This window comes from Anomaloglossus baeobatrachus, chromosome 3 (genome assembly GCF_048569485.1).
Source record: "Anomaloglossus baeobatrachus isolate aAnoBae1 chromosome 3, aAnoBae1.hap1, whole genome shotgun sequence".
Classification (NCBI taxonomy): domain Eukaryota; kingdom Metazoa; phylum Chordata; class Amphibia; order Anura; family Aromobatidae; genus Anomaloglossus; species Anomaloglossus baeobatrachus.
The window spans coordinates 118,431,627-118,458,560 of record NC_134355.1 but is presented as its reverse complement, the minus strand read 5'-3'; the positions used below and the strand labels follow the sequence as shown (position 1 = coordinate 118,458,560).

Sequence of the window (26,934 nt, the reverse complement as noted above, 5' to 3'; positions counted from 1 at the left end):
CCGTTTTGAGCACTGCGGCTCAATCCGGCTGTGAAAACTATGCAACGGATGCGGCGAAAACACCACATCCGTTGCATAAGTTTTTACATGCGGCTCGTCCGGTTTTTTCCGGTTGCGGCATGCTACTGAGCATGCGCAGTGGGAAAAACCGCATGCGGCGACCAGATGCGTTTTTTCCGCATCGCGCCGCATCCGGCCTCCATAATTATGCATTGAAAAATGCGCCGCAGCGGCCGGATGCGGCGCGATGCGGTGTTTTTTGCCGGAGCAAAAAACGTTGCAGGGAACGTTCGATCCGGCCGCGGCATCGGCTAAATCTGCAGCATGCGGCAAAAACCGGACCGAACGCAAGCCCATGCGGCACAATACGGCACTAATGTAAGTCTATGCAAAAAAAAAACCGCAACCGGCGTTACAAAAGCCGGTTGCGGTTTTTCTGCAGAACGCCGTATTGTGCCGCAGAGCAAAAATCCGGATGTGTGAAAGTAGCCTTAAACGCTTGTTTATACAGCCCGATGATTGCTGATTATGACAGAAAGATTGTTATTACGATTGCTCGGTCCCCACATAGCAGCATGCTCTAATAACACAGGGTGATGCACCTCTGATAATGATGACTTATATATGATCTCATCAAACCCTGTCTGGTGAATGGGAATGGATATATGGTTAACTATATGCATGAGGATGAGGTGCACTTAGACTAAAGTGGGAACATTTACGTAGCCTTTTTTTTTTTAATTATTTTGTGCTTATCTCAGAAAATGTCATCAATATAATAACAAGGATCAATAATAACTTTATTGATTGAGTTTATTGCAGTACTATTTTACCCTTTCTTTTCTTGTCCCCCAGTGTTAAGTAATATTGGCTGGAGAATGGAAAGTAAAACGTTAGATAACAGAAGCAGCCCCCCTGAATACAAACAGCGAGTTATAAAACCCTGCACACATCCTCAGTGTTGTCTCCACGTGAGGGCGGTAAGAGATGACTCCATGTCTTACTTAACTCTTTGTTTGGGACCGTTATACAAGTTCTCTGCTCCACCCACCCATCTCCACAGCCTATAATACCAGCTGAGCTGCTCCATGCAGCATACACAGACATGGAGGCGAGAAGTGCACTGCTGCTCGGGCTGCTCTCTGTTTTTGGGATTGCAGTGGCTGAAGATGAAGCTTTTAGTGTCACCAGTCAGAACCAGCCGCCTTCGTTTTGTCGCAACATTGCCTGCCCCAAGTACGAGCTGGTGAAGAAATATGATGTAAGTATGGGGAAGGGGTGAAGTGATGCAGAATGCTCATTATACTCCAGTCTGGAATTAATCAAGGGTAAATTTATATATATATATATATATATATATATATATATATGACATTTTGTCGCACGCCATATGTGACTTTTTACTATTACACGTTACTTTGGGCATAATTAGTTATACAAAAAGTCAGATTTAAATATGGCATTAAAAAAAAAAAGAAATCACTAACTCCGTCCAATATGAGAATAATGTAAAAAGTCCAAATTTGTGCAACATTTTGATCAATTAAGTGCAAATAACAGCAACATAGTGTTAAGCAAAAATGACAAGAATTCCTCTAAGGGCAAGTGCCGACCATCGTAAATTCTCTCATCCGAGAGCATTGGGTTGATTAATCAAATAACACTGATCACACTCGGATCAGAGCGTCAGATTAGTGTGATCCTTGGATGAGGAGAAGATGGAGTAAAAAATGCCTCCATCTTCTCCGTTGCGTCAGTCCAAGGAAATCGGACTACAGTCCGATGATTTCCACTCACTCATTGACTTGCATGGCCGAGTGTGATCTAATCGGTTTATTTACTGTACAGTGATTGGTCAAGACAGACGTGAAAAAACAGTGTGTTTGTGTCAAGGGCGACAGTTTCTGATATTTCAACCGAATTGGTCTTAAGCGTACTTTACATATTGCGACATCGCTACCGATATATCGTCGGGGCCACGTAGTTAATGACGCACATCCAGCGCCGGTAGTGACATCGCAGCGAGTGACACCAAGGAGCGACGATCAGCGATCGCAAAATCGTTTAAAAACAGTGATCGTTGACACGTCACTCCTTTCCTTAATATCGCTGCTGCCACAGGTACGATGTTGTTCGTCGTTCCTGCGGCATCACACATCGCTATGTGTGACACCGCAGGAACGACGAACATCTCCTTACCTGCGTCCACCGGCAATGAGGAAGGAAGGAGGTGGGCGGGATGTTATGTCCTGCTCATCTCCGCCCCTCCGCTTCTATCGGCCAGCCGCTTAGTGACGCCTCAGTGACGTCGCTATGACGCCGAACGCTCTCCCCCTTGAGGGAGGGATTGTTCGGCGGTCACAGCGACGTCGCTGACAAGGTATGTTCGTAATACTAAATAAGATAACTGAAGTGAGCACTAATATATATTATGAGTGCAAGCCAAAAAAATACATAGTACATAAGGATAAGGCTGCACATCAAAGTTAGATAATAGTATAATGCTATAAGCATACCGAAAAACATTGAAGCATACAATGAAAAATGCCACTTGCTAACTTGAAAGTGTGAATAATGAAATGCATACCTGCCATGAATATTAGGAAAAAGGAGATATTTAGCAATCGCATTGATCAATGTAACTGAGCCCCAAAACCTCGTCCAGGCATATCTCTATATTGGGGTCCCTAGCTCAGTTACATTGATCAATGCGAATGCTAAATATTTCCTTTTTCCTAATATTCATGGCAGGTATGTATTTCATTATTCACACTTTCAAGTTAGCAAGTGGCATTTTTCATTGTATGCTTCAATGTTTTTCGGTATGCTTAAGGTATGTTTGTGTGACGCTGCCGTAGCGATAATGTTCGCTACGGCAGCGATCACCAAATGTCACACGAGCGTCGGGGCGGGTGCTATCGCGCACGACATTGCTAGCTATCGCTAGCGATGTCGCAGCATGTAAAGCACCCTTTACTCATATGGTCGCTCCATATTTAGACAATAATGAAGTAAGCGTATCTATATACAATCACTATGGATAGAAATTCAAGGCCAAGGTTGAAGAAATTCACAAAATGGCATGCTGTGTCTGACATAATATGTAGCCATCCAGGTGGGTAGCGTTGATCAAAAGTATCATACAGCGTCTGTATATGAAGACACACTATGTGTTAAAGCCAGGGTTGACATGCAGTATCCCTTTAAGAAATCAATTTTTTTGGCTGAAAGGTACTGTGGTATAAAGAGTAACCCATTAAGGAGTAGCAGGGCATTGTATGTCCCAGTGGGCTATAAGCATTAAGGTGGCCGCGGGTGCCTGATGGAAACGTGCTCTGTATAGATGGCTGGCTGTGGATTACTCTTTATACCACAGTACCTTTCAACCAAAAAAAGTATTTCTTAAAGGGATACTACATATCAACCCTGGCTTTAACACCTAGTGTGTCTTCATATACAGGCGCTGTATGATTTTTTGATTAATACAACCCACCTGGATGGCTACATCTAACTTTATACACACCTTATGTCATACACAGCTTGCCATTTTGTGAATTTCTTCAACCTTGGCCTTAAATTTCTTTCCACAGTGATTGTATCTACAAGGTGGGCCATAAGTATGGATACATCCTGATAAAAAGAGTAAAGTTGAAATTTAAAATGCCGGCTTTGCAGATGGCTGCTAAGGGCCTCAAATGGTATGCCCCTCCCATGTATTAATAATATGCCACAAACGGTAGGGTGTATCCATACTAATGGCCCACCCAGGGTGTATCCATACTAATGGCCCACCCTGTAGATATGCTTACTTCATTATTGTCTACATATGGAGCAACCATATGAGTAAGCCAGATTAGGTCGAAATGTCAAAAAATGTCCCACTTGACACAAACACACTGTTGTTTCACGTCTGTGTTGCCCAATCACTGTAAATAAACCTTTTTGTCTGCGTCTGCAATACAAGCGTGCTGCAATCTTTTTGCACTTTAGCATTATAAGGGCATCTTTGCCAGCTCCTTATTTTGCTATTCTCTGTGTGCTCACCATCTTCTTGCTAAGGCCCGTTTCACACGTCAGTGAAAAACACTGACGTTTTTCACTGGCGTGTAAAACACGCACATGTCCCTCCGTGTGCCGTGAATTACGGCACACATGGGTTGTCTAAGTGCAATCCGGGCTCCGTTCTCCGTGGCCCGTGATTGCACTTAGAAATCAACTCACCTGTGCCCGCTCCCGCTCTCCATGGTGCTGATCGCTCCCGCGGTGCAGCATCCGGCCGGCGCTGACCCCGCAGCAGCTGCTTCCGGGTCGGCTGTGTCGTGCATCATGAATATGCGCGACAGTAATGAGCCGGCTCAGAAGCAGCAGGGAGAACAGGCTGCATAGAGTGCGGCTGAAGCCGGGTGAGTAAAAATGTTTTTTATTTTAAAAGCACGTTTTTTTCTGGCACGTGTTTCATGGACCACACCACTGCGTGGTCCGTGGGACATCAGTGATGCCAGAAAAAAATGGACATGTCTCCGTGCGGCAATCACGCACACGCGGGTACGCCACACGGAGACACGTGCAGTGATAAATCACTGACGTGTGAGCAGACCCATTCATTATAATGGGTCTGCGTATGTCAGTGATTCTGGTACGTTAAAAAAAAAAGCACAAACGTACCAGAATCACTGACGTGTGAAAGGGGCCTAAGGCCTAAGGTACTGTGGTATAAATAGTAACCCATTAAGGAGTAGCAGGGCATTGCATGTCCCAGTGGGCTATAAGCATTAAGGTGGCCGCGGGTGCCTGATGGAAACGTGCTCTGTATAGATGGCTGGCTGTGGATTACTCTTTATACCACAGTACCTTTCAACCAAAAAAATGTATTTCTTAAAGGGATACTACATATCAACCCTGGCTTTAACACCTAGTGTGTCTTCATATACAGGCGCTGTATGATTTTTTGATTAATACAACCCACCTGGATGGCTACATCTAACTTTATACACACCTTATGTCATACACAGCTTGCCATTTTGTGAATTTCTTCAACCTTGGCCTTAAATTTCTTTCCACAGTGATTGTATCTACAAGGTGGGCCATAAGTATGGATACATCCTGATAAAAAGAGTAAAGTTGAAATTTAAAATGGCGGCTTTGCAGATGGCCGCTAAGGGCCTCAAATGTTATGCCCCTCCCATGTTTTAATAATATGCCACAAACGGTAGGGTGTATCCATACTAATGGCCCACCCAGGGTGTATCCATACTAATGGCCCACCCAGGGTGTATCCATACTAATGGCCCACCCAGGGTGTATCCATACTTATGGCCCACCCAGGGTGTATCCATACTTATGGCCCACCCAGGGTGTATCCATACTTATGGCCCACCCAGGGTGTATCCATACTTATGGCCCACCCAGGGTGTATCCATACTTATGGCCCACCCAGGGTGTATCCATACTTATGGCCCACCCAGGGTGTATCCATACTTATGGCCCACCCAAGGTGTATCCATGCTTATTGCCCACCCAGGGTATATCCATACTTATTGGCCACCCAAGGTGAATCCATACTTATGGCCCACCCTGTAGATATGCTTACTTCTGTCACGCTCCCCGTGTCCCAGCACCACTCCTTACCCACTGATCCAGTCCACGTGTCCACCAGTCATGGCTGCCGCTCCCGCTCATGCTCCACAGAGTCCTGTTCCTGGTCTCAGGAGTCTGATTCTGACTAATGTTCTGTATAGGACCGGGCCGCGCCCACTCACCTGGTCTTATAGCCCCAGCACTGCTGCAACAGGAAATGACCTGAGGCTGTGCTGAGTATATAAGACTGGGCTTTCCATGTGGGCAGGGCCTGATCATCGTTTGTGTTTCTATGCCTTGTCTTGTGAGCTAGGTGCTCAGATCTTTGTTCCTGTTTCCTATTACTGCCTTAAAGTACGCTGTGACCTTAGTGACCTGGTCCTGTCTTTGCTTCCTGATACCTGCACCCGTTCCTGCCACGTTAGTGCTCCAGCTACCGTGTACCCTGCCCTCCAGGTGGGGTGCTTGGTCCAGTGGATCCACCTCCTGGGCCTACCAGTCCTCCCTGGCCCTCACAGTATGATCAGGCCATGGATCCCGCTGGAGCGCAAACATCAGAGCTGTCTGAGCTGCGCCAGGAGCTGGCACAACAGCGCGAAACCCTGAACCGGATGCTGAAGTTCATGACGTCCGTGGACCACCGGTTATATGCGCTGCAGATCGCCGCCGCTTCTCAGTCCACGCAGCAACTAGTCTCCAGGTCCGAACCAGTTGTCTCCACGGCCTCGCAACTTCGCCTTGCTGCTCCGCCTCGCTACGCAGGGGATCCCAAGTCCTGCCGAGGCTTCCTGAACCAGTGCTCCTTGCACTTCCAGTTGCTCCCGCACTTGTTCACCTCAGACCAAGCTAAAGTGGCGTTCCTTATGTCACACCTGGAAGGCGAAGCCCTGGCCTGGATTAACCTTCTGTGGGAAAATGAGGACCTGATGATCACCAACATCCAGGAGTTCCTGCAAGCTTTCCGAAGCACCTTCGATGAGCCCGGACGAACTACCGCAGTGACCTCTTCGCTTCTCCGGCTACGCCAAGGAACCCTGACGGTGGGCCAGTACGCCATCCAGTTCCGCACGCTCGCCTCTGAGCTGGGCTGGAACAATGAGGCCTTGACGGCGGCCTTTTGGGAAGGTCTCTCTGGCCGCATCAAAGACGAACTAGCCGGCCGTGACGTTCCACGAGCCTTGGATGCTTTGATTTCCCTGGCCACCCGGATTGACCTCCGTTTTCAGGAGCATACCAAAGAGAGAGTCCGGGAGAAGCGACCACCTTGCCACATCTTGCCCCCACAGAGGTCTGCCGCTCCCTCGTCTCTGCCTTTCCGTGACTTATTGCCAGAACCCATGCAAGTGGACTGTCTGACCCAAGCCAAGCAACGCCGTGCAGAACGGCTCGCCCGGGGCCTGTGCTTCTATTGCGGAGACGGTTCACATATGCTTCGAACATGCCCTAAGAAACCTGGTAGACCCCAGGTCCAAGGGATGGTGGGAACCGCCACCCTTGCCACCGAAATCCCTTTGGTTCCAGTTAAACAGACTGTCCGGGTGACGACAGAGGGGACCCGGTTTTCAGCTGAGGCCCACATCGATTCTGGGGCGGCAGGCAACTTTATCCATCAGGCCATGGTAGACAAATACCAGGTCCCTGTCACCCCATTGAAGAAGCCTCTCTGGTTCGCCTCCGTAGACGGCAAACCGCTCTACGAACCTGTCCGGTTTACCACCGAGCCTGTGAGCCTCCAGGTTGGTACTTCGCATACGGAACGGAAACCATCGCCTTCTATGTGATCCCGAGGATGGCTCCTGAGCTCCTGTTGGGCCTGCCCTGGCTGAAACTCCATGACCCTGTTATTAGTTGGCGCTCTGGCGCGATTACCCGCTGGAGTCCCTTGTGCCACGAAACCTGCTTGCAGCCTGTTCCTCAGCCCCTGGCACTTGACTCAGTCAAGCTGCAGGATCCTGAAGAAGAGACTACGCTATCCAGTGCCGTTCCACCGCCCCAGGCATCCGAGACCTTGATTCTACCATCTTCTGGAGATGAGACTTTGATTTCACCGCCTTCTAGAGTTGAGACTTTGAGTCCAGCGGCTACTGAGGATGAGACTATGACCGATACCCGGTCCAAGACGCCCGATCCGGTCGTCCAAGATTCCAGTCCTGCTTCTGACTGTCCTTCCCTTTCCGTTGCCTCCCTTGCCGCTGACATGGGTTCCCCGATACGGGACATAGTGGCCATAAAAACGGTCCGGGGTAAGCAGTCCTTCCTGGTCGATTGGGTAGATTGCGGTCCTGAGGCTTGGTCCTGGTTGTCCCGGAAGTACGTTGCTGCCTCTCTTCGGTGCGCCTTCATGTCTCGGCCGAGGAGAGGGGGGCTTCAATGGGGGGGCTACTGTCACGCTCCCCATGTCCCAGCACCACTCCTTACCCACTGATCCAGTCCACGTGTCCACCAGTCATGGCTGCCGCTCCGGCTCATGCTCCCCAGAGTCCTGTTCCTGGTCTCAGGAGTCTGATTCTGACTAATGTTCTGTATAGGACCGGGCCGCGCTCACTCACCTGGTCTTATAGCCCCAGCACTGCTGCAACAGGAAATGACCTGAGGCTGTGCTGAGTATATAAGACTGGCCTTTCCATGTGGGCGGGGCCTGATCATCGTTTGTGTTTCTATGCCTTGTCTTGTGAGCTAGGTGCTCAGATCTTTGTTCCTGTTTCCTATTACTGCCTTAAAGTACGCTGTGACCTTAGTGACCTGGTCCTGTCTTTGCTTCCTGATACCTGCACCCGTTCCTGCCACGTTAGTGCTCCAGCTACCGTGTACCCTGCCCTCCAGGTGGGGTGCTTGGTCCAGTGGATCCACCTCCTGGGCCTACCAGTCCTCCCTGGCCCTCACAACTTCATTATTGTCTACATATGGAGCGACCATATGAGTAAGCCAGATTAGGTCGAAAATCTCAGAAAATGTCCCACTTGACACATACTGTTTCACGTCTGTGTTGCCCAATCACTGTAAAACCTTTTTGTCTGCATCTGCAATACAAGTGTGCTGCAATCTTTTTGCACTTTAGCATTATAAGGACATCTTTGCCAACTCCTTATTTTTCTATTCTCTGTGTGCTCACCATCTTCTTGCTAAAACTGAGAAACAAATCTGACATGTGCATGGCCCCATAGACTAACATTGGTCTGAATGCGATCCTATGTTTTGTCGGATCGCACATAGACCAAAAATACGTTATTGTGAACCTGACCTCAGGATGTATTCCCCCTCAGTGCTTACCTTTATATCTAATATTTTAGACTACATCAACACGTCCTTTTTTTCTCATCCTCGTGATTTCCATCTTTAAACAGCAAATAGCACCCTGGCCGAAACAGTTTAATTAAATAATTTTAATCAGCTCTATTTGGCCGTTTCGTGAAACTCCTATTATCCTATGTCCTATTGTCATCAGTTTTTGTGGATCACACTTGGCCACTCAATTCTATGGGGAGCTTGTCAAAAAAAGATGAAGAATGGAAGACATCCGTCTTCCATCAGTGTTTTACTGATCTACATAAATTTGAGTCCGATTCATCAAAGCTTTTACACCAGTATTTTGGTGTAAAATGCTTTGAAAAATCACATGATTTTGACACAATTGGTGGTAGCGCTAAAATTCTGTGACTTTTTGAATTGTCACACCATTTTTGCCCTCCTCCAATAAAGTGGGTGGAGCTAACACGGGATGGGGGCTTGGTGACCACCACTTGACAAACTGATAAAGAGCAGTGGCGTTCAATACACAACAAATCGTACTCTAGCAGGGACTTAAGTAGGATTTGTGGTGAGGTGCACAAAAAGGTGCACAATGTCACACTGTACAAAGGGCTAGTAAGAAGAAGTACAGCGTATTCCCCATTAGGTGGCAGCAGAGTAGTGAAGGAGAGTCAAAGTAACACTGTAACAGAAAGGCAGCTGTAGTACAGCAGAGTAACTTCAGCAGGCAGTTCACATGCGAACCACCAGGGGGCAATAGAGTAGTCAAGCAGTCAGGGTCAAGCTAGCAAAGTCAAGTCACTGCAGAGGGAGGATCAAGATCAGGTCAGAAAACAAAAGCGAAGTCGGATACCGGAAGATCAGGTATGGAGAGGGAAACACAAAGGGCGCAAGGAACAGAAGACAAGACCGGAGGGTGAGGAGACACAAACACGGGTAGGAGGATGAACCAGGATGGGTAAACAACTGACAGGAGTGGGAAGTCCGGGACTGGGACAGACTGACGAAGGGGGGAGGGTACAAGACAGGGCACAGTAACAAGGAGTCAGATCAAACAGGAAATCTTACCAGAGCCAGTCACAGGCTGCAGAGCAAAACTATAACCAGCACAGCAATGCAGGTTCAGGGACCAGATATAGTGTCTCCTGAAACCAGAATGAGGCTGATGGGAGTTAACCCCTGACATGACCAGGACTGGTCTGGGAAACTCTGGAGCGGGGAATACCGGTCCTGGATCATGACACACAAGGAGTCTGCGAAGCCTGAGTGGCGTAGACTAGTAGTTCAGAGAAATGTAAATATTTTCCTTTAGTAGGAACACTTCAAAGTGTTGCATGAAAAAAATTCTACAGCTGTATATTAAATGCAATGGCTAACAAAAATGCAACGTATTTACCCCAAATTAGGTTAAAGCACTCCAAAAATCACTCTAAGGGTACTGTCTCACTAAACGACGTACCAGCGATTCCGACCACGATATGACCTGGTCAGGATCGCTGGTGCGTCGCTACATGGTCGCTGGTAAGCTGTCAATGAGGCAGATCTCACCAGCGACCAGCGACTCTGCGCTGGGTAACCAGGGTACATATCGGGTAACTAAGCAAAGCGCTTTGCTTGGTTACCCGACATTTACCTTGGTTACCAGCGTACACCGCTTAGCGCTGGCTCCCTGCACACATAGCCAGGGTAAATATCGGGTAACTAAGCAAAGCGCTTTGCTTAGTAACCCGATGTGTACCCTAGTTACGTGTGCAGGAAGCCAGCACTAAGCAGTGTACACTGGTAATCAAGGTAAATATTGGGTAACCAAGCAAAGCGCTTTGCTTAGTTACCCGATATTTACCCTGGCTACGTGTGCAAGGAGCCAGCGCTAAGCAGTGTACGCTGGTAACCAGGGTAAATATCGGGTAACCAAGCAAAGCGCTTTGCTTAGTTACCCGATATTTACACTGGTTACCAGGGTACGCTGCTTACACAGAGTCGGTGCTCGTTGGTCTCCCACCGTTAAACACGCCGATGTGTGCTGCACATCGGGAGACCAATGAGCAAAAAATTAACCAGAATAGTCTGTAACGATCAGCGATTTCACAGCAGGGGCCAGGTCGCTGCTTAGTGTCACACACAGCAAGATCGCTGATGAGGTCACTGGTACGTCACAAAACCTGTGACTCAGCAGCGATCTCGCTATGTGAGAAGTACCCCTTAGTGCTGCTATCCACTCACTTGAGACAGATTACATGAAGTGGGGGATGGTCTTTGTTATTTTACATGTGCTTTCCTATCTGTAAAATCTTTTACAGTCTTAACATAGAGGCAGACTTTAAGCTTAGGACCAGCATTTGGATAATGGCATGAGCATTTCATGCTTGCAAGTAAAAGAAAGAAAGTTCCTGCACTTTTAGTGCAGGCAGGATGCTTATGTAAAGTAATAGATAACTCAACAACACTATCACAAATTACAGCTCATAAGAATGAATTTGGCACATATTGTTTTACCGTCTTTTGGTCAGCCCTATTGTTAACCATCTAATTTTTGACAGATTATTCTTCTCTAATTGAGCTTTTCCATTTTCAGAGCTTTGAGCTTCGTCAGTATGAGGAAACTCGATGGGTGAGGACATCACTAAAGCAGGATTTCTTTGGCTTACAGATGGTGGCAAGCTTTAGACGTCTGTTTAAATATATCAGTGGGAATAATGCTGAAGGTATGTTGCTGTCTTATATAAGGCTCTGCTCACACCCATGCTGTGGGCTTCTGTCTCCGTGTAGTGTTATTCTTGCCATCAAAATGATGTAAACCTGCTGGACCACACTATAAGTACATGGGGATTGGTCAGTGATGGTTCTGTCACAACTTGACAATGTAGAAATAGTAATAACTTTGTTAGAGCAGTCCTAACTGTGCTGCCTTTTTCACTTGCTGCTGTGTCTGAACACGACAATTACAAACCTCAAATATGGGAGCTCCTGTACATAGGAGGCTGGGGTCAGTGTCCAACCGCACCTCCTGCATTGTGTGACCTAGATGCCCCCTGGGCTGTTCAGAACACAGCTGTTGAATGAGATTGGTGCCATTTCTTTGAAGCCTGTAGCTATGGTGTGAGCTCCCATTTCCCCCTGACACCCACTCACTACTCAGATGACAGGAGGTGGTGTGATGCGAGGCTTACAGGAGGGGAGATGTGCGGAGTGCTGGTTCGGGATGAGGTGAGCATTGATGGTGGTGATCAGCAGCGTAGGTATAGCATACCTCCCAACTTTGAAAGAATGGAAAGAGGGACAAAGTATGCGGCGCGCCTACAAATTTTTAGGCCACGCCCATGCCCACGCCTATAACCACGCCCAGTCAGCAATGACAATCATTGTTTTAGAAACAATAATTAAAAAAATATACAGAGATTTATTTCTAAGTAGTAAATTAAAATATAAATGCAAACTTGGCCGTGTTACATTTAAACTAGAATATTTTAGACCACAAAATTCTGTTTTAAAGCAGATCTTTCCCCTAAATCTGCCCCATGTACAAAACTGCAGACTTCATGACAGATCCGCTCTATTAGATAAAATATCTGTAATACTGTGCTTTTGGTTAATGGGGGGAATTAGTGAATATGGGCAACTTACTGTTCTGATTGTTCCAATTGTAGAGACACAGGGGTCAGTGGGTGCTCTCGTCCGCTGATCCAGTCGGCTTTAAAAAGACAGCAAGGCCCAGGGCTCATCCCAACTGAACGCCTGACATCCTTAATCCCTCCCTCTCCTCCTCAGCTGTGAACCGATCGCAGGATCAGATCACAGTGTAATGGCTCACGCTCATAGCACAGCAGGAGCCGAGGGTCATTAGCATATCACATCACGTGATATGCCAGTGTGACCTCAGCTTGGTATGTGCGCAGTGCGGAAAAGAACACACCCTCTGGCAGACTGGAGAAATGTAAACACTGTTTGTAAAAAAAAAAAAAATACATCCAAAACGCATGCATTTTGGATGCATTTTCCATGTGTTTTGCATGCATTTTTGGGAGTGCGTTCCCCTGTCAATTCAGCTCTGCTACATGCCCGCTGACAGCAGACAGAGTCGCGCGATGAGAGTGAACTCGGATGAACTTCACCCGACTTCATTGTCACCCCGCGGCTCTGTCTGTTGCGTCCTGGTTAGCGGTCAACCGGTGAAGGACTCACCGGTGACCGCAAATCCCCTGAGTGACTGAAGTGAGCAGTGCGATCAGCGGTGCCATCACTCAAGTTACCCGCGGCCAGCTGGAGTCCTCCATCTGAGACCGCAACTCACCTGTGATGTCATCGCTGATCGCGCTGCTCACTTCAGTCACTCAGGCAACTTGCTGTAACAGTTGGAGGATCCAGCGGTGGCCGCGGGTAACCTGAGTGACGTCATCGCTGATCGTGCGGCTCACTTCAGTTGCTGCGTGGAGCTGATAGAGAGCGGTCTGGTCTGTGACTGCTCCTGTCAGCTTCATGTAGCAGAGCTGGATGCGTCGCGGAACCTCATGTGGATTACGTTGGACCTGGAGGGGTATTTGGGAATTAATAAAGTGGTGAAAGAGGGTGTTTTTTTTTTTTTTTTTTTTTTTTTTGTCTTTTATTCCAAATAAAAGGATTTTTTGGATGTGTGTGTTTGTTTATTTTCTTTAACTTACAGGTTAATTATGGAAGGTATCTCAGGGAGACGCCTGCCATGATTAACCTAGGACTTAGTGGCAGCTATGGGCTGCCATTAACTCCTTATTACCCCGATTGCCATCGTTCCAGGTCAATTCTGGATGAGCCGGGTAGAGTCCCAGGACTGGCACATCTAATGGATTTGGCAATTCCGCGCGGCTGCTGGCTGATAGTTAGGCTGGGGGGCTCCCCATAATGTGGAGCTCTCCATCCTGAGAATTCCAGCCTTGAGCCGTGTGGCTTTACCCTGGCTGGTATCAAAATTGGGGGGGGGGGGGGGAACCGCACGTCGTTTTTTTAAATTATTTTACTCCACAATATAGACCTGCCCACCGGCGGCTGTAATTGGTTGCAGTGAGACAGCTGTCACTCAGTGTGGGGGCGTGTCTGACTGTAACCAATCATAGGTGCTGGTGGGCGGGGAAAGCAGGGAACATGAGATGGAATAATGAGCGGCCGGCATTTTCAAAAGAGGAAAAGCCACCAGAGCAGTGTGAACGCTGTACAGCGAGACGCCAGTGAGCTGTGAGTAAGAGAGGGGGGCAGACCGAACGATGATAGTACAGCTAGTACACACATATATTTGAAGAAAAATTTACAAAATTCACATGAACAGACGTAAATCTACACACAGTCATACACACATCATACACACAGACACATTAGAGGTATTAATATGGGGAAGTCGGCAGCAGCCTTACTCACCTCCCCCGCTTGTCTTCGTCCAGCTCCTCCAGGGTATGTGGCTGTGCAGGCCGCACTGCGTGATGGCTGGGGGCAAATACAGCACAGGGGGCATAGACAGCACTGGGTGGGGCATATATGTTACTGGGGTCACCAGGGGGTATACATATTACTGGGGGTGCATAGACATCACTGGGGGCATCCATGTTACTCGGGTGGCATACACATTACTGGGGTCTGTGGGGGGGGGCATACACATTACTAGGGGAGTAAACATTACTGGGGTCAGTGGAGGGGGCATACACATTACTGGGGTCCGTGGGGGGGGCATACACATTACTAGGGGCATAAACATTACTGGGGTCAGTGGGGGGGCATACACATTACTGGGGCCTGTGGAGCCTAGATACTGACAGTGGTGGCCTGTGGGGCATACATACTGGCCCTAGGGATGCTTAGGGCACAGGCTGGCAGCAGGACGCTCAGGGCCCAAGCTGGCAGCACTGGAGGGTGCTGAGGGCATAAGCTTGCAGCACTGCGGGGGGGGGGCGCTGAGGACACAGGCTAGCAGCACTGCGGCGGGGCACTGAGGGCACAGGCAGGCAGTACTGGGGGGAACTGAGGGCACAGGATGGCAGCACTGAGGGCACAGGATGGAAGCACTGAGGGCACAGGATGGCAGCACTGGGGGGGCACTGAGGGCTACTCTGGTTGCTTTCTCTGAGCCCCCTCTGTTTCTGCTTTTTTCTATTGCAGGTACAGGGGGACCTGAGAAGACAAGTGCTGTACTCTCCCCTGCTCCCCCCTCCTGCACTCACTCTGCACTGTCCTCCTGCACTCACTCTGCACTGTCCTCCTGCACTCACTCTGCACTGTCCTCCTGCACTCACTCTCCTCTCCCCTCCTGCACTCACTCTGCACTGTCCTCCTGCACTCACTCTGCACTGTCCTCCTGCACTCACTCTGCACTGTCCCCCTGCACTCACACTGCACTGTCCTCCTGCACTCACTCTGCACTGTCCTCCTGCACTCACTCTGCACTGTCCTCCTGCACTCACACTGCACTGTCCTCCTGCACTCACACTGCTCTCCCCTCCTGCACTCACTCTGCACTGTCCTCCTGCACTCACACTGCTCTCCCCTCCTGCACTCACTCTGCACTGTCCTCCTGCACTCACTCTGCACTGTCCTCCTGCACTCTCTCTGCACTATCCTCCTGCACTCACTCTGCACTGTCCTCCTGCACTCTCTCTGCACTATCCTCCTGCACTCACTCTGCACTGTCCTCCTGCACTCACTCTGCACTGTCCTCCTGCACTCACTCTGCACTGTCCTCCTGCACTCACTCTGCTCTCCCCTCCTGCACTCACTCTGCTCTCCCCTCCTGCACTCACTCTGCTCTCCCCTCCTGCACTCACTCTGCTCTCCCCTCCTGCACTCACTCTGCACTGTCCTCCTGCACTCACTCTGCACTGTCCTCCTGCACTCACTCTGCACTATCCTCCTGCACTCACTCTGCACTATCCTCCTGCACTCACTCTGCACTATCCTCCTGCACTCACTCTGCACTGTCCTCCTGCACTCACTCTGCACTGTCCTCCTGCACTCACTCTGCACTATCCTCCTGCACTCACTCTGCACTGTCCTCCTGCACTCACTCTGCTCTCCCCTCCTGCACTCACTCTGCACTCACTCTGCTCTCCCCTCCTGCACTCACTCTGCTCTCCCCTCCTGCACTCACTCTGCTTTCCCCTCCTGCACTCACACTGCACTGTCCTCCTGCACTCACACTGCTCTCCCCTCCTGCACTCACTCTGCACTGTCCTCCTGCACTCACTCTGCACTGTCCTCCTGCACTCACACTGCACTATCCTCCTGCACTCATTCTGCACTGTCCTCCTGCACTCACTCTGCACTGTCCTCCTGCACTCACTCTGCACTGTCCTCCTGCACTCACACTGCACTGTCCTCCTGCACTCACTCTGCACTGTCCTCCTGCACTCACTCTGCACTGTCCTCCTGCACTCACTCTGCACTGTCCTCCTGCACTCACTCTGGACTGTCCTTCTGCACTCACTCTGCTCTCCCCTCCTGCACTCACTCTGCTCTCCCCTCCTGCACTCACTCTGCGCTGTCCTCCTGCACTCACTCTGCGCTGTCCTTCTGCGCTGTCCTCCTGCACTCACTCTGCACTGTCCTCCTGCACTCACTCTGCACTGTCCTCCTGCACTCACACTGCACTGTCCTCCTGCACTCACACTGCACTGTCCTCCTGCACTCACACTGCACTGTCCTCCTGCACTCACTCTGCACTGTCCTCCTGCACTCACTCTGCACTGTCCTCCTGCACTCACACTGCTTACTCACACTGCTCTCTCCCTGCTGCTGCTCTTACCTCAGTTGCAGAACAAACGAAGCAGCCGCAGTGGAGAGCCGGTCACGTGTGAGAATCCTGGGCAGAAGAGGCAAGCAAAGGGGGCGTGGCCAGCATAGAGCGAGCAGAAGGAGGGGACAAGGAAGGCATCCCAAGGAGTGTATGTGTCCAGCATTCAGAGAGGGCGTGGACGACAGCAAAGCAGCGTGCCCAGCAGCATAGATGCCATGGAAGGCATCCAGAAAGTGTGGCCTGCATCCGGAGGGGGCGTGGCCGGCAGAGTGCGGGGGCGTGGCAGCTGCCTCTCACTACACTGCGGGATTACAGAGCTCCCGGGCGTGAGAACGGGACTGGACTATAAAACCGGGGCTGTCCCGCTGTATCCGGGACGGTTGGGAGGTATGGGTATAGTAATACAGCACCAGGCTGCAAATCACATCCCATCGCCACTGGCACCACAGCTTTTAGAGTGCAGCAATGTAATCCTCATGCTCTGTGCTTTGAACACTGATTCAGCTCTGCTATGTCATTGTAAGCCTCTGCAGGAGGCTTACACTGACATAACAGACCATGTATCTTACGCCATCATGTGAAACTCCTTTGACGCCCTGGACTAGTCAGGTCGTCCGAGGTAGTCACACACAACACCACACCCCCTAACGATTAGGTGACATCAGTCAAACTAAAAACCTTATCACCACCCTCCAGGTTTGATGTCCACATCGGGGGGGCGGAGCCAGGTGGTTGGCTCCGCCCACCGAGGAGTTCACAGGCCTGGAGGCGGGAAAACACACACAAAGAGTCAAGTACAAGTGTAGAGTAGTCTGGAGGAGGTGGAGAGCAGTCAAGTTCACGGGCAGTCCTGTGTCCAGGCCTGCCAAGAGACTACCAGGTGGCTGGGTCGGAGCCCAGTCATCATTGGCAAGGAGGCAGACGGTGGTGGCCGCCTGCAGGAGCTGGGATTACAGCCAGTAGAACCGTAGGGACCGGGGTCGGGCGGTGGCCCGCCGATACCGAACCGGGGAACCGATTGGAAACCGAAGCACCAGGAGCGGTACTCACACCCAGTACAAAGCCCTGAACCGACAGGGCCAAGTCAAATCAACTGATTGCAGACTGGACTTAAGGACCTATCCCACACAAGCCCCGTTCGAAGACAACAGCCCAACCAAACAGGGTAAAGCCACCGCCAAGGCATAGAGACCCAAAGGGCCAGCGTCTGCGGGCAAACGGGCTCCTACGGCATATACAAGTCGGGGAGCGGACTACCGGTGTCTAGGCATAGGAGTCAAACATTTACACACAGAGGTACAGGAGAAAGGTGGAAACCACCAACCTATTCTGGGAGAAGCTGCAGCCGGCTGCGGGCCCCGTTCATCACTCCGTTTGGTTTACCAGAGACTCCAGTGTATTGTGTCAGAGTGAGTACACCAGTGCCATCAGGCACCGCACCGCAACACTTCACCCTGCACCCCAGCCCTCGCCAACCGGGCCCCGGGACCAACATCCCCTACCCACGGAGGGGTCAACACCTCATACCTTCACCGCAGCGGTGGTATCTACAATCACCACAACCCGTGGGTGGCGTCACAAACTTACAATTCAAACCAACCAACCGCGGCCCCAGCCGTGGAATTCCTCACCCAAGTCACCGCGTGTAGCGCTAACTTTCTTGCAGAGCGACGTGACCCCGGGTCCGTGAGAGGCTCGTTCCACCACCCACAGTACGAGCATGGATCCGAGCGGTTCGGCGGTCGCAGCCGAGCCCGCGGGGCAGTACACTCCCAAGACCCGGGTATCTAAAACCATCATGTGATATGCATCCTGAGTGGTGTATCTAATGCCATTATGTGATAACTCGCAGAGCCGGGTATCTAATACCACCATGTAATAGTCCCCTGAGCCGTGTATCTAATTCCCATCATCTAATACCCCCAGGGCCATGTATATAATGCCAATCATGCGTGAAATGCCCCAGAACCGTGTATCTTATGCCCATCATGTGATACCTCCTAGAGTCATGTATCTAATAGCATCATATAATACCTCACAGAGCCATGTATGTAATGCCTACATGTAATACTACCCAGAGCCATGTATCTAATGCTTATTCATGTGTAAAACGCTTAAGAGACGTGTATCTTATGCTGATTTTGAATGATACGTCTCAGAGCTGTGTATCTAATGCATGTCATGCGCGATAACCCCAGAGCGGTGTATGTAATGATCATCATATGTGATGCATCCCAGAGCTGTGTATCTAATGTCTATCACATTACACCACTGTCCCCTAAAAGTGGATGGAGCAGTATCACAAACTATACTACTGCTACCATAGAAGTGGACTGAGCAGTATCACACATTACACTACTGCTCCCGTAGAAGTGGGCGGAGTAGTGTCGCATATTACACTACTGCTCCCATAGAAGTGGACGGAGTAGTGTCACACATTACAATACTGCTGCCATAGAAGTGGATGGAGGGGTTTCACACATTACACTACTGCTCCCATAGAACTGGATATAGCGGTATGACACATTAGGCCATTGGTCCCATAGAAGTGGACGGAGTAGTGTTGCACATTACACTACTGCTCTCATAGAAGTGGATATAGCGGTATCGCACATTACACCACTGCTTAAATAGAAGTATATACATATATTATATACTGAGTATTAAATCCCATCATGTTTGATACACTCCACTGAGCCCTATATTTAATCCCATCATATGATACTACACTGTGCCCTGTATCTAATCCCAGCTTGTCTCCCTATCTAATCACAGCATGCTATACACTCTGCGTATCTAACACAGCGCATGATACGGTGAGCAGCCTCATCCAACAGAATCTGCGCTGACAGTCATCCTCGGTGACACTTTCCACATCTCAGTATCACTCTGAAGTCAACAACAAAATAGCTCCGTACTGTGATCCTAAACTTCATTCTCCCTTACGCCCGTTTCACACATTCGGCATTTCGCCAGATTGCCGGATCCGGCACACTGCAGTACAGTGTAATACTGTACAATGACATTGCGGCAAATTCCGGTCACATGACAGCATATGAACGGAGCTTGCCGCGATGCCATTGTACTGTATTACACTGTACTTGAGTGTGCCGGATCCGGCAATCCGGCGAAATGACGAATGTGTGAAACGGGCCTTATCCTTTTGCAAATGCCCAGAAGAGGAGGAGAGGACAGACATCAGACACATGTGAACAGATTCAGCCCACTTTTACTGCAGTCACAGTGTACGCTAGTTGTACAATGGCACATTTCAGCAGCTGCTTCCTCTCTATATGTATCTCTATGTATGTAGTGAAAAATATCAAAACTTTTACAAATTATTTCTCATATTTTGTTCCATTAAAAACAAATGATAATACTTTTCCAAAATTAAACTATTAATACGTTACATTTTTTTCAATTGTTGAAAAATGTTTTGGGGGATGGCATTATCCATTTTAATCTTTGCAGCATTTAACCTGTATGCATAAATTCCCTCCTAATCAACCCTGAATAACACTATTCACTAATATGAATGTTTAAAAAAACTATTTATAAATCTCACTTTTTTATGCTAATTAGGTCTGTAACTAGTCGCAGGGGCGTTGTTGCCCTTTTTTTGTGTTATCATCACACCCATATGGACGTGATAACAACATAATTTTCACAAGCTGGCGTCACCGCCAAATCCTGGAAATAAATGTGTGCGGCTCATTTAGGCTGCATCAATGTGCCTAAGGGCTCATGCGCACGTACCTGCTGAATATTCTGCATCGATTTGACAGCACATGTGCGCTGCAAATCGCTGCAGAAACACTGCATAATGGATGCAATTTTTTGTTAAAAAAAGCCGATTTCATGCGCTCTGGCTGCTGCCCCCACCATAGACAGAGTGGGTGCTGCATCCATAGCGCACAAATTAATTGACATGCTGCTTTTATGAACGCACGGATTTGGGTCAAAATTTTAGCACCCAAATCGCTGTGTTCATAAAGCAACGTGCGCACATGTCAAGAAGGGCAGTGAGCCCCATAGGGCCATGACGATCGGGAGGGTGCAGGGTAGGAAGGGGTTAAGTGGTTTAGTTGGGACAGGGGATATATGGGCTCATAGGATTGATGCTGTAGGGGGGATTGGAGGAGACCAGGAAAGGGGTGGGGGTGTTGTAGGAGGTATAAGAGAGGTGGTGACCTGGTTACCTCCCTTTTGTCGCCGGAAATTTTGTGTCCCACCCGCCCGCCCTTATATATAAAAAAAAAAAAAAAAAAATACAAGGTTGATTTACCAATTTGATTGTTGTCACAGCGGGGTGATAGGTCCGTCTGAGAGGTTGGGAGTACCGACAGTCGGTTTGTTGGTTCGAAGTCGCTCAAGGGGAGTGGCTTCGGATTGGATGGGAACTTGTGGGCGGAGGTCCCGCAGGTTCTGGGTAGGGGTAATTAACGATGGAACGTTGTTACCCCTCACCTTGGGCCGGGTGGTCACGGCCGAGGTGGTCCTCTGGGCCGGTTGGAGGTTACGGCCGGGGGGTTAGGAATGATGGTTGGCCTCTCGGACGGATCTATCGGTGGTTTGGTTATACGGGTATATATGTATAAGGTTATGTTTAACAATCGGGTGGCATGTTGAGCCACGAGTTTTTGGTATACATATATACGGTTAAATAAAGCTGTGGCCATTCCTGCAATAAAGTCGTGGTTATCGTCTTTATTTAGGTAAATAGGGTACGAGGGGTGTTTAACATGGTAACCTGCTTATCCCTTATAGATGCGTCATGCACAATCTACATAGATTGTGCAGGGGACGCAGGACGAATGCATTTACGGTGTAGTGCAATATGCAGCGTAAATGCATGCAATTACGCAAGTGCGCACGAGCCCTTAGAAGCCGGGTCTACGCTTTCCAGGTTCATTAGGTGCACTGCACATGACCGGAAGTTTAAACGATGTGTATGTGAGCCATCCCTGAACTTCTGGTTATGCTCAGTGTGCCTAATGAAACCGGGAAACATTCACCCTGCTTCTGAGGCGGTCGAAAAGAGCTTTCCAGGATCTGGTGGTGACACCAGCTTGTGGAAATCATGTTATTATCATGTACACAGGAGACATGGAAAAAGGGCTAACTAGTCTAGTAAAACAACGACCCTGCAACTAGTCACAGGCCTAATTAGCAAAGCGAAAGCGAGGCTTGTAAGTAGTTTATTTAAACACTCATATTACTGAATAACATTGTACAGGACTGGTAAGGCAGGGAATTTGGGCATACAGCTATGAATACTACTGGGTTGGAGGGCATAGAGGACCTGACATGTCCCCCTTTACAACATGGGCTAAAAAAGTTTTAGGAATTACACGTATTTTAGTCCATAAAGGTGCATTTGAGCCTTTACTTCTTAAAAGTATATTGTAAAGTAACCACAAATTAAAGCGCCACTCCAGCGTGTTTTTTTTTCACTGCTGGAGGGTTGATTTTTATCTAACGTCCTTGCACCAGTCTTATACTTACCTTCTGGTGTTTTCACTGCTTACATCAGTGTAAAGTCCCCTTTACACGCAACAACATCGCTAACGAGATGTCGTTGGGGTCCCGGAATTCGTGACGCACATCCAGCCTCGTTAGCGATGTCATTGCGTGTGACACGTACGAGTGTACGCTAATGATGCAAAATACTTACCAAATCATTGATTGTTGATACGTCGTCCATTTCCAAAATATCGTTGCTGGTGCTGGTGTCGCGGGCGGGGAGGACGCTGCTGCGCTCTCGCTAAAGCTCGGGTTCGGCGCTGCTGCGGCTGCTGCTCGGTGGCTCGAGCGGTGGGCCGGATCCGGGGACTCGAGCGGCGCTCCTCGCCCGTGAGTGAAAGGGGTGGTTGGTTTGGGGGATTTAGTCCGTGACGCCACCCACGGGTCATGGTGAAGATGGGCACCACCGCTGCTGGTGACGGGGATCCCGGGAGCGATGGTAGGGAGCAGCTGGGATGTTGTTTTCCCCCTCCGTGGGTAGGGGTCGGTGGTCCCGGGGCCCGATGATGTGACGGGGAGGCTGGGTTTGGTGAGGTGCAGGGTTGCAGGGACAGCGCGGCACGGTGCCGGATGGCATGGGTGTACTCACTCTGTAAGAAATGTACAAAGTCCTCGGTAAACCAAACGGCTGGATGGACGGGTCCCGCAGCCGGCTGCTGTGTCTCTCCCCGGACAGGTGATGGTGGCTGTCTTTCCCTGCACCTTGATGTTCTCAGTTGACTACTATGGATCCCCAACAGTAGTCCGCTCCCCGGTGTATTTGGTACCGGAGGAGCCCGTTTGCCCGCAGGCGCTGGCCCTTGGGTCTCTAGCCTTTGGCGGTAGCTGTATACCCTCACGGTGTGGGCAGTTGCCTTCAATCGGGACTTTTGCTGTTAGGAAACCCCTGGGGTTCCGGTCACAATCGGATTTGACTATTGTCGGCGGCTCCAAGCCTGGTCGGGGTCCGATGGCCCTGCCTGTGTGTGCTGGCTTCACTTCGCTCCCTGGTCGGTACCGGTGGGCCAACGCCCGACCCCGGTCCTACGGTTCCGCGTTGCTCCACCACTCCTGCAGATGGCCACCACCGTCTGCCAACCTTGCTGTCAGTGCCTGGGCCACAAACCCAGACACCCAAGTGCTTGCTCCTCTCACTTCAAACTCCAACACTTAACTGTCACTTTTCCCGCCTCCAGGCCTGTGAACTCCTCAGTGGGTGGGGCCAACCGCTTGGCTCCGCCCCACCTGGTGTGGACATCAGACACTGGAGGGAGGCAACAAGGGTTTTGTGTTTGGCTGGTGTCCCTGTCTAATGGGGTGGGGTGTTTGTGTGTTATCTGTGACGACCTGGCTAGTCCAGGGCGCCACACTGGACGCAGGTTATTCGTCGTTCCTGAGGCAGCACACATCGCTACATGTGACACCCCAGGAACGACGAACAACACCATACCTGCGTCCTCCGGCAACGAGGTGGGTGTGACTTTCATGCGGCTGCTGTCCGCCCCTCCACTTTTATTGGACGCCTGCCGTGTGACGTCGCTATGACACCGCACGAACCGCCCCCTTAAAAAAGAGGTTGTTCGCCGGCCACAGTGACGTCGCTAGGAAGGTAAGTACGTGTGACGGGTACTAGCGATATTGTGCTCCACGGGCAGCGATTTGCCCGTGACGCACAAACGACGGAGGCGGGTGCTTTCACGAGCGACATCGCTAGCGATGTTGCTGTGTGTAAAGCAGCCTTTAGGCCGGAGTTACACTTGTGAGTGTCTTGCTTGCGTCTCACATCGCATCACCTGGCACGGCCTGCCGCCCTCTGGACAGGAGCAGATCAGCTGCATGTATTTCTATGCAGTCAAGACGCTTCTGTCCGGAGAGCGGCAGGCCGTGCCAGGTGATGCGATGTGAGAATCACGCGAGACACTCGCAAGTGTGACTCCGGCCTTAGGCAGTTTTTGATCTGCTGGATCACTCCAATGTTTTATGGAGCATGTGGCGGGTCATTCTTCAATACGTTTCTGTGAAAGCCTTGTTCTGGTTTCATTCTGGCTTTCATAAGCTTGCATTGAGAGCTTGTGAAATAAATTCTGATTTCTGGCAAGTCACAAGATGGCGCCGCGGGACTGGATTGTCACCGATAAAAGGTGATAATGCCGGGGGATACCGGTATGTATAAGAGTAGTGGTAGAGTCCTTAGATTAGAAGCATCACTCCAGTGGTGATAAAATAAATAAATAAATAAATCTTCCAGAAAAATGCGTGAGTTCCCCATTGACTTCCATTATACTATTTAAATGAGTACCGAGCACCAAAATGTTTGTTATGCAAGCATCCAAACAGTTTACTCATTCCTATTTCTGACCAAAGTATTTGCCATAAAGTATCTCCTAAAAACTGAAGGCATTGACATTCAGTTAGGCCCTCTCAGACGTTTGTGTTTCAGGAATGAGTGATATCCGTTTCTAACACGGATGCCACACGTACCCATGTTATTCTATTGTGTTACTTACATGGCTGTGGTTTAACACGGACTGTGTGACCCCTCATGGTCCCGCATGCAAACACAGAGACATGTCCGTTTTTTCTCCAGCAGCATGGGTATCACATGGATCGCCCACTGATGTGATCCGTGTGACATTAGTGTGACACGTACCGGAGAAAACACGGGTCTTTGACATAAAAAGATTTTCTATATTCACCTATATCCAGCGCTGTTTTCTTCGGCTCTGCTGCCTCCTGCTTCTGCCCCCTGCTTATTATATTCATTGATTATTCACTGAACTGAGGACCTGGAAGCCAGAGCATCGCCGGGGACAGCATCGCCACATTGCCGGTGAGTATTGAGCAAGCAACCAGTGTATGTGCAGTGATGTCCAAGAGGTCATCGGAGTTCCCAATGAACTCTGATGAACCCGTGAAGTCATGGTGGTGACACCCGCTGTAGTCATCAGGGTGTCATCAATGTTCATTGGGAACTCCAATAACGTCCTGGATATCACTGCACACACACTGCTTGTTGGTTGCTCACCTGTCACTGGCGATGCTGTCACCGCAATGCTCCGGCTTCCAGGTCCGAGGTGCAGTGAATAATCAATGAATATAATGAGAGGGGGTCAGGAGCAGCAGACAGTAGAGCCGAAGAAAACAGCGCTGGATACAAGTGAATATAGAATTTTTTTTGTATTTCAAAGACCCGTGTTTTCTCCGGTACGTGTCACACTGATGTCACAAGTATGCAAACACAGATGTCACATGTGATACACGTTTGACCATATAGATGTGTGTTGCTTGTACCTGATTAAACACGGGCGTCTGAAAGGGGCCTTATCGATACTGAGAGGTGTGGAAGGCTGTCTAGTGCATGCTGAAAGCATAATAAGGAGGCAATGTGGCATTACGAAGGCTCATGCCACTAAATGAATTTGGCAGCTCTAGTAAGTGATGTTTGCCTCTGGGCGCTGCTCCAGATAGGCTACTCCACTCAGGGACAAGGGTAGCATTTCTGGTGCAGAAACGCCATCAGATTTCATAAAGTAGACAGGGGGTTTAGCCATGCCCCCCCCCATTTATTTGTTAAATCAACTCCGCGTTGTGTTGCACAAACATTTTCCAACTTGTCAAAGCTTTTATGTCACTTTTGTGGAGTAAAAGCTTTGATGAATCGACCCCAGAATATATTCCGTTATCAGGTGAAATTTCTCACTGTCCTGTCTTTGTTTCTCTAGAGCTGAAGATCAATATGACTCTACCAGTGGTGATATACATGCCATTAAAGCAACCACCGGCTGGTAATTCCACAATGTCCTTTTTTGTGTCACATGAAGTGGAGAATCCTCCAGAACCCACAAACCCTGAGGTTTACCTTGACTCAGTGCCTACAGCATCTTTTTATGTCAAGTAAGTCACTACCGGTTCAGATGATTGCACAGTAAAAAATAAATTTAGAGTGACACCAAGCACTTTACATGACAAATATTAATTGGTGAAATGCATTACTATATGCCACGATTTGAATGACTGGCCAACCACGTGTCTATTTGCTAGTAGCCCTCCGAGGGTTTATAGAAGGAGGTGGGGGAGAGATTGAGGGATTTCCTCTTACGTCTGTTAGTTATATGGCATTTTCATTCATTTTAGGACTTTCGGAGGATATGCCTTAGAATTTACGTATAAAAAGCAAGCTAAAGCTCTAGCGGAAGAGTTGAGGAACCGTGATCTACCGTTTGATGATTCATACTTTGTTCGCGTTGGCTACAATCCTCCTTATGAATTTGAGAACCGCCACAATGAAGTTTGGTATATGGCAAAGTAAAGTCAACTCATGTTAGCAGTGGAGATTTATTATTCCTCCGCTTATATGTTTTTCTCCAGCCCTAAAGGAATCCTCATATGTTGTGTTGTAATATATGCTAACAAGAACAGAACAGTAAATGGTGGTCTGCATTGTCTCTGCTCAGATGCTAACGTACAAAATGAAAACTTGTATATTATTACCTTGTATATGTAACATGCTCTCATATGTGTACTTTTTTTGTAACTGATTTTGTAACATTAAAATATTATTTATAGAGTGTGTTCCTGATCTTGGTTATTATATATGACCAGACTAAATATTCTTTATACTCCAATAACCCATAACATTAAAACCATTGACAAGGTGAAGTGAATCACATGGATCGTTTTGTGACGATAGCACCGGTTAGGATTTGTTCATACTTTGTGCCCATGATACATTTTTTCCTCAGTGGTTTTGCCTCTTTTCTCCTATTTTTGGAAATATAGGCAAAACTGTACATCTTTCCGCAATGTTTTAGCTTTAAGATGTGAGATTTTTTTTAGGCAGGAAGTAAAACACTCGA

General features: G+C 49.0%; 1 protein-coding gene across 1 annotated transcript; it reads left to right on the top strand.

Annotated features, from left to right (window-relative positions):
• Positions 1 to 1,080: 1,080 nt before the first annotated feature.
• Positions 1,081 to 26,648, top strand: LOC142296134 (heme-binding protein 2-like). Its single transcript, XM_075339396.1, has 4 exons — positions 1,081 to 1,261; positions 11,402 to 11,531; positions 25,801 to 25,972; positions 26,213 to 26,648. The coding sequence occupies exons 1-4, from the start codon at positions 1,106 to 1,108 to the stop codon at positions 26,385 to 26,387; spliced, it is 633 nt and encodes a 210-aa protein (XP_075195511.1). The 5' UTR covers positions 1,081 to 1,105; the 3' UTR covers positions 26,388 to 26,648.
• Positions 26,649 to 26,934: the final 286 nt, after the last annotated feature.